Below are 8,387 nucleotides of genomic sequence, written 5' to 3' on the forward strand. Positions count from 1 at the left end.
CTTGAAAACTGGAACATTTAATTGAGTCCCTGAAATGTTTGTGTGATGTGTGCACATCATACCTTCACCAATTCAGTGCGGTTGTAGCCTGCTATCATTAAAAGGAAGCAAATTCAATAAAGGCGATTTATTTTAGTGTTATGGCACTGATATATAACATCGTAAACAATTTTGGAACGCAACCCATAATGACCAATTCAATGGGCAATTGCTTTACAATTTAATCACTGAGATGTTCCATCAATTTAGGTGCCCTTTGAACAAAGCTGAACGGTGCCTGCAAGGCATGCTCTCACTTGTTCTCAACCATGGCAGGCAGTGCGTTAGAAGAAACATTTTAGTGAGCAATATTTTGCTCACTAAAATGATCTCCCTCTCCTTTACTTGGTTAAGCGCTCTGATGTTTCCCTTTCTCTTCGCGTCATGAAAGTCTGGCTCCTGGCGTAATGCTATAGTGTACCACAGAGGAGAAGAACCATCACAGCTGAGCTCCGTTGAAAGCGCTGCTTGTTTCTTCTGCTCAAGCGTCTAATTGGAGGTCGATCTGGCCAATGTTCTCTATAACGAGTCACTACCTGACAAGTCTCTTTAAATTACATGCCACGTGTCAGGAAAATACAGTTCCTATCCACAATGAAAGCCCTCTGAAAATATGCTACCATCTCCAATAACTTGAAGATCATTTATTACCCTCTCTGTCTTACATTGGGGATATATCATGATTAAACAGACCGTGTGAGTTGTTTCTTTTTCACCAAACTTTCTGATATTTTGTGTGGAGGGAAAACAAAGCTCTTTGCAACTAACTGTTTTCACAGTGACAATCTGAAGCGCGGGTCTTAACACAACAGGCCTTCACTCGAGCGATCAGTCAGTACTGACGCAAGCGCTTTCCGCGGGAATCACACGTTTGTAAACCTGAGTCGATACAATTAAGGGGCTTTGCTTCTGAAGGCACCATTCTATTTCTAAGTGTGAACTTCTGCAAAGCCTTTTTCCTTCCACTCCTCCATTTTATTCAGTTTTGTAGTTCTTGACAATTTGTTTAGAAATTTAAGAGACCTGGAACAAATTATTTCAGGATGTCAGCTATAGTTTGTTACCACCTTAATGGAGAAGCTCATGTTTGCTTGTGTATTGGGATAGTAGGTATACAGTACTCATTCAAACATTGTGTCATATCACAGTGTCAAATAACAAAAAATGATTCATGAAAGAAGTTGTCATTTAAATGGATATTTTAAACAGCTGATGAAAATTTACAGTCCAGAAAGGATATACTTGGTAGTCAAGCACTTGTGTATTTGCAACTTAAAATGAAGATAGAAAATAAAACAGAGCAAGAGTTGCACCTGTACATTAGACAATAAGAGTAATGCCAGCATACAGCGCAGGTGATTTTTTTGATAAAAAAGCTACTCCAAAAGGAGGCCTTCTGGATATACGAACTGGACATACATTCTGGCACCAAGGAGCCTCAATGAGGAGTTCGATCTCACCCCATTTCCATAGGTATGGACTCTGCATCTGTGTTTGAGGTCCGTGGGCAGCCCTACAGGTGTGTGGCGGTCCTTAATACGTCATCCGCCGAATGTCATCTGTGGTTACTGCTAGTGGACTTCTGAGCTCCAAAATATTCACTAATGATGTCGTTGCATTGTGCGTAACCCAAATGCTTCTGTGTTTGTGAGGGGTGACTGCGTCCGTGGGAAGAAGCCACTCAGATGTATGGATGGCCCAGCTTGATGTCCTCTGCTCTGGCGACTCAGGGACACGTCTACTCCTTTACTAGCCCTCACTCTGATTGCTCTGTGTCTGTAATAATCCTGACACTTAATTGTCTCATGCAGATTAGCCAGCAGCTTTAATTGATTGAGGCTGGGCCTACCTTGTTTTAATAGATTGTGGAATGTCACAAGCTTTGAGCCTGTACACTAAAGAAGGCATAGCTGAAATGTTTGTGCAAGATGTCTACTCTGCATTTGCAAAAAAAGAAAAATAGCATAATGTGAACTTTAAAAGCAAGTAAAATTTTTGAGTTTGAACCATTCATTTTTTTCATTTGAGCATATTCCACTTGTTTTGACACAACGAACCAAGTAAAGGTAAACTTGGTGATTTCTGTTGCAGATTTATTTATTTAAAAGTGACAGTGCACAACAATAAACATATCAGTTGTCTGATCAATACATGGAGCGCCAGATGTTTGATTAATTTTTATTTTTTTTGTGAGTGAATTCATTATCTCAATACATGATAGCATTCATATTTTACTCATCATAAAAGCAGTGTGATGTGTGTATTGTGTAAAGGAGTTTCTGTCTGAAATCCTGGGTTTTTGGGACTACGCTGTAATATCTTAATGCTTCAGATATAGAGCTATGGCCAATATACTTTTGTGTACACACTGTGTGATGATATCTAGGGCTCCTGTAACTTTATCTCGCATATCCATTTCAATACGAAGTCGCATGGGGCGTCATTCCATGTCTTTAAGGAGATGTCATAAGGGTAGGTAGCAGCGCAGTCTTCGGAACCCGAATCGTTAGGCTCTCCATCAAACCAGTACCTTCAAACCAGTGCAGAATGGACATTAAATACATTTTCTTCCTTGCGACAGTAACTGTAGTAATGTTTCACAGTTAATCAAGGGGGTCACTGACATACAGTAATTACAGAACTGTCCTCAATAAACAGTCAAATCAGGCTGGACAAGCAGCATCACATGAGACTTACTGTTACTGTCCAAAAAAACTGGGCTGTGAGAGAAAGTGTCTCCCAGGACAATCGGCTTCATTCGCTGATTTCACATGTTGGAACATTGTGAGTATAGGGCCAACTCTTGTCACATTGCCCATGGTTATTTTAAAATAATTTCATACTTCTATGGGACATGCACTGCTCAAGTTGGCATGCTGGCGTGTGTTCACCGTGTGTACATATTTGTAGGTGTCACTGACGGCTCTTACCCTTGGGTCAGCGCTGTTCCATTCAACCACTTCCACACTCCTTCCGTTTCAACATCTCTCAGTCCTATCCAGTATCCTGATGTGTATGTGTGTCCAGGGCGTCTCCTCTTTCCGATTAAGATTCCGCTGATAAACTCCTGGACGTGCGGACACAAAACAGGAAAACAGCATATTCCTTTCAACACTGGATCCAAACACATCCACTGTACTCACATGGTCCAACAAGATGCTGAATTAGCATTGAAGGCACCACAAGGATACGCAAAAATGTTATATGGGCAATTGATTTTAATTATTTACACTTTTGATAAAATAATTCCTACAAATTAAATGATGAACACAAAGTAAAATATTTAATTGTTTGTATTTCAATTTCCCCACTGAAAGTTTTAGATTAATTTTGGATAGGCACTTTACATAATAAATAATAGCACTGGGAAAGTAGTTCATGGGCAGCATAAATTATATCTTCAATTTCTCCAGCTAGCCTTAAATTTTTTTAAGAGTGAAGCTCATCATTTCTCATGACTGATACTGATACAGTAATCCAGAGTCAAACCTGCTTTTCTTGGCTGTCTATCTCTGCCAGGTCAGCTCCAGATTTCTTGCACTCCTCACGACTCTGTTGCCATGTTAGCTTTTGACCAGCATCAGTTGGAGGGAAGAAATAACAGGAGGAGTGCAGCAGCTCCCATCCTGCTGGACAACGTTCACAGTTCTTTTCTGTATCAAAAGCACAAGGGAGGACAGCAAATGGTAGGGATCCATGATGGTGCTCGTGCATTTCTAACATTTGGTCATAAGTTAGGCAGAAATCCTTCCTGACCCACAATCCATCTTACCTAGTGCAGTGACACGTGTCTGAAGTTTAGTTTGCTCGTTCATCAGGTCCTTCTTGTGTTCTTGCAGAAGTTCCTTCTCCTGCCTGTCCCTGTCTCTTTCTCTCTGCATGCTGTCTCTGGCATTGACAGTTTCCTGATAGCTTGTCTGCACCTTCATCAGAACTGTAGTCAGCAGGTCATAGTTGCCTAACAGTTGCTTCAGGTTGCTGTTTGCCACTGATGAATTCTGTGACAGAAAAATGTGCTTTTCACTGAGCCCTTTATCTGTGAAGGAGGGAAATCCAACATTTATGCGAACTGCTTTTTTAGATGCTACTATACAATAGGAAAGGACATGGCCAGATAAGCCTTTTTAATGAAAAGGGCAGTCATACTTACAGCTGATGCACAGACCTATGATGACAGCCATCAACACAGCACACAGTATCCCAAGGATCATTGCACTCAGCCTGTAAATTTGATTGCTGGGCCCATTTATGTCTCTAACCATGGAAACTGGATACAGGAATAAATTAGTATTAGTTGATCCCTGATTCCTTTACTCTGCACATTCTACAATGGGAGAGCCCACTGACTGTAGGAAGTATTGTTGGTTGATTGAGTTGACTTAGTGGAGGAATTCACCCCTTAGGACTAAGCAAAAAAACTAGTACCCCCTTGCAGCAATGGTGCTGGTGTGCTATAGGCCAGGAGTGTTGCTGTATATCAAAGTAAAGAAAAGCAATGCAGCATAAAGATACCACTGAAGCTGTGTCCAAATCAGCACAGTTGCCTACTATTGAGTATACAAGTTGCACACAAGTTGTACACAACCTCTATACTCAACAGGCAAATGTGCCAATTTGGATACAGTGTAACTGAAAAAAGGGTGGACCTGCAAAACCTGCGTCAATCGGTTTCCGGTTCAGGTGTCATTTGAACGTATCAATCCCTTATTGGATACAAGGCTATCACATGATTATGTACTTCGGCACATTGTTTTGCACATGCGTATATACAAGTTACTAGTATGTCAGTTAACTTAGTAGCCTTGTATGTAGCTTACTAACTATGAAGGTAGCTACAGTAACAAAGCTCTGTAGCTGGATTTATCATCTCAAAAGTCATCTTGCTAGCTAGCAAGCTGTGAACTTGCCATAATGATAAAGCCACATTAAATTCAGTTCAGTTCATATTGCAGAAATGTCACACTTTGTAACTAAGCAAAGTCAACCCTGCCGGGCCAGAATAGGCACAGATCCAGCCTGGAGTCACTGGCGATCAGATTAACCTACAGGGTCCAAGTTATACTACGTGATCGTTCCCTGCACTTGGTACTGTACTTCCCTCTAGGGTTTTCAACACACTTGTTCCTGGTCATGGTTCTACACTTTGTTGTACGTCGCTCTGGAAAAGAGTGTCTGCCAAATGCCTGTAATGTAATGTAATGTAATGTGATGTAATGTGATGTAGTATCTGGGTAGCTTGATAGCTCTGGCAAATATCTATTAAAATGTTCACTTGCTTTTGCTAACTACTTAACTTGCAGAGCATTAGCCAGCAGGCTAATAATAGGTATTACTGTCTAACACAGATTATACGCGAATAAGCACAGTTATGCATGTTTAGTCTTGTATCCAGTAAAGTGGATATGTCCAAATGATATCTAAACCAGAAACAGATTGACGCGGGTTTTTCTGGTCTACTGTTCTTGCCATTACAATGGTCTGAATTTAATGTGGAAAACAAGGAACACTGAGTCTACTTCTGCATCCTCATCTTTTACCCTTATCAAACATATGGAAAATACTATAGTACCAATGTATTTTAGCATTCTCCGTTCTTGCTTTTTAGTCCTTAGACCACACAGGGACCCAAACCACTCTACATCGATGAGGGGTGCATATGTATATACAGGCTAGCTGACATTTCTGTAGTTTCTGAAGTCCTCATATCATAATATTTTGGATGAATAAAGGGAAATACTGTGAAATAAAGATTTTGCCAAAAAAAAAAAAAAAAAATAATAATAATAGATATTTACAAAGTGTCCAGACTTGACTTGGTCTATTTGCAACTTGCACTCACTGCAAAACATGTAGCTCCCTGTCAGCAATAACATTTATACAGACCACTTACCCTCACTGTCCAGCACAGACTAGCTTTTATACTCTTCAGCCTCCCGCTAAAATGGAGGGACAAACCACATTCAAATTCCCACAGGGCAATCAGTTAAACAAGCGAAGTTCACACGCTCCCCCCTTGCAAAACACAGTAGGCGCGCTTATTCCTTTAACAATGCGCGTGCCATAGCGCACCGTTTGCCAGTTGGAAACCAGATGCGTAGATCGACAAAGAGTTGAGCGTAAGTAATTAATGAAAAGCAGTTCAAATTTAAACAGCGTTTATACAATACTCTCAGCTGATCCGTGCCACTTTAATTAATTGTGTACTTATTAATTCACATATCCATGCAACAGTCATAAGAGAAATTATGTACAGTGAATTATTAGCGTCCTTGAAAGTTTATTTTTAAAGTGTGAAATGGTCCGGGAGTGAAAAATGCGGAAGTGGCGGGTTTGAGCGCTTCAATGCTTGAAGGCCCGCTCATGATAATATGCGCTTCAGCACATAAAGGCGCGCTCGTGATAATATGTGCCCGCATCATTATCACACACTACCTCTAGCAACTTTGTACGCCAGTTTAAGTGAATTAACTTGAATTCACTTACAAACACGCAAAGCCCTCCAGGAATCAAATTAGCTTCCCCTACCGTGACCTCTTTTGGATAAAATTGTACAGTAATTTGGATGGAATTCTTTATCATCAAAGTGTATTTACTCATCAGTCAATCGACATTGTGTTGTTCTGCAAAGGATTCAAGGTATTTTAAAACTTGGCTTTGGATTTACTGTTGGTAAGGCAGGCTACAATGCGAGGCCCAGGAGGTCACACACTTTGACACACTTTGACTTCATGCTTAGCTGTCCCATTCAAACTGATCCACAGCATTTTCCAGAATCCAGAATTTTCTGCTTTTCAAATTAATGTCAGTTTGACATTTTCTTCAAATCCATCATTAACTATTGCAATATTTCTACAGAACAGCTCCTCCTCAATCTGGTAAAATTAATACGGGTTGTTCTTTTTGAAATTGTAGCAGTGTTAAAGTCCATTACAAAACAAACATTAACACAAGCCGACATCTAAAGCTAAACTGTATCAACTGAACAATGTAGATAACATTGGAGAATCATAGTTATATAAAACAGGCAGAAAATATTCTTCTCCCTTGGTATACTTTAGTTGGTATTATTATTAAAATCATTTTTGAATATGCACTAATTGAGGCTTGAAGATCATCAAAAAGATTATTATAATAATACATCAATCAATAGATCACAGATTGGCATGAATAAATTCTAACTAAAAGCAAAATTTTCTACCCTTCCATTTAGTTCTTCAAATTCTCAAAGATATGCTTCCGTTGCATTTATGTGGAAGTATTTACAAGAATGAGGGGAGGGGGAGTAAATTAATTGATTTTTTTAAGACTGAAATTTCACCTAGGACTGTTAATGGGAAATATCATTATGTTTGAAAAATACCACAACAATACATTCATGAGCGGCACAAATGAACCAACAAACCTTAAATTGCCCTTACCTTTGTCCCTTATTTTGGGGCAGCCATGGGGAGGATGGAGTTCATTATCATCTTCATTGGTCAGTTTATTATGCATGTCCTCAGGCTTATTCTTTGTATATACCACTGAATCCTTTGTCTTTATGTATCTCTGTCAGTATTATGGTTGTTTGTGTCTCTGCTCTCAGCATTGAGTGAGTGGGGCTGTAGTTTGTGTTTACCCAGTTAATCAATGATGTCAGCACTGGAGGTGGGCACTGCGAGTGTTTTTACATTTCTTGGCTGTGTCCATGTGAGGAATATTGCATGTTGAATATTTTATTTCTAAGAAAATGCTCTTGTATTTACACGTACGTTTGTTTGTACTTTTTAAAATAAAATGTACATTATTGACACATTCGATGCCTGTAAAACAATCGCATTAAAACTATATTGTCTATTGTAATAATGGCTCAGATGAAGGCCGATTGTTGAAACGTTTGCTTTTGAGATTTTTTTTCATGATTCACTTGAGTGCTATATGCACCACACTTCATATAGATAGATAGATAGTTTATTTTGTCCTCAAGGAGGAAGTTCTTTTCCACAATAGGTGCATACATAACACAAACAGGTAATACATACAGAATTATACAGAAATTATACAAAATACAGGATTTACAGGAACCCTTAATAACAGGGGGTCACACAACAGAGACAAAAGACATGGATTGACACTCCACAGACTGGATTTCTTGTAACTTGAGAGGAGGTTACTTGTATATTCTTTTTGCTAGACCTCGGTGTCTCTTCACTTGTAGTTTACAGACAGCACATTTCCCCCTTTTATGCCTATATCAATCAATGCCTGCTGGTTTACCCAGCTTTCCAGTACCTTTCTTATCCAAGCATCATTAAACTCCTGGTCTTAAATCTGTGTACTCTAACTGATTCAGGGGTCTGTAACTGTGA

The 8,387-nt window shown here is 39.5% G+C and overlaps 1 protein-coding gene across 5 annotated transcripts; it reads right to left on the reverse strand.

Moving 5' to 3' along the window:
- Positions 1-2,110: 2,110 nt before the first annotated feature.
- Positions 2,111-7,649, reverse strand: LOC135255514 (CD209 antigen-like protein C). 5 transcript variants are annotated; one of them, XM_064336791.1, is made up of 6 exons: positions 7,458-7,649; positions 4,190-4,306; positions 3,812-4,075; positions 3,529-3,692; positions 2,970-3,106; positions 2,111-2,569 (listed from the first exon to the last, which is right to left on the reverse strand). In XM_064336791.1, exons 1-6 carry the CDS (start codon positions 7,531-7,533, stop codon positions 2,422-2,424), a joined length of 906 nt encoding a protein of 301 aa, XP_064192861.1. In that variant the 5' UTR covers positions 7,534-7,649; the 3' UTR covers positions 2,111-2,421. The 5 variants fall into 5 exon arrangements, with proteins under 5 accessions (XP_064192861.1, XP_064192862.1, XP_064192864.1 ...); XM_064336792.1 differs by lacking the exon at positions 7,458-7,649 and adding an exon at positions 5,879-7,403; XM_064336794.1 differs by lacking the exon at positions 7,458-7,649 and adding an exon at positions 5,835-5,853.
- Between the last annotated feature and the right edge of the window lie 738 nt (positions 7,650-8,387).

This window comes from Anguilla rostrata, chromosome 5 (genome assembly GCF_018555375.3).
Source record: "Anguilla rostrata isolate EN2019 chromosome 5, ASM1855537v3, whole genome shotgun sequence".
NCBI classification, from domain to species: domain Eukaryota; kingdom Metazoa; phylum Chordata; class Actinopteri; order Anguilliformes; family Anguillidae; genus Anguilla; species Anguilla rostrata.

What these genes read in the sequence shown, in the direction of transcription:
- LOC135255514 (XM_064336791.1), bottom strand. Translation starts at nt 7,533, where the DNA reads ATGCATAATAAACTGACCAATGAAGATGATAATGAACTCCATCCTCCC. An exon ending in CCCCAAAATAAGGGACAAAG is followed by an intron (nt 4,307 to 7,457) that starts GTAAGGGCAATT and finishes TCCTGTATCCAG; the next exon opens with TTTCCATGGTTAGAGACATA. An exon ending in GACACGTGTCACTGCACTAG is followed by an intron (nt 3,693 to 3,811) that starts GTAAGATGGATT and finishes CTTTTGATACAG; the next exon opens with AAAAGAACTGTGAACGTTGT.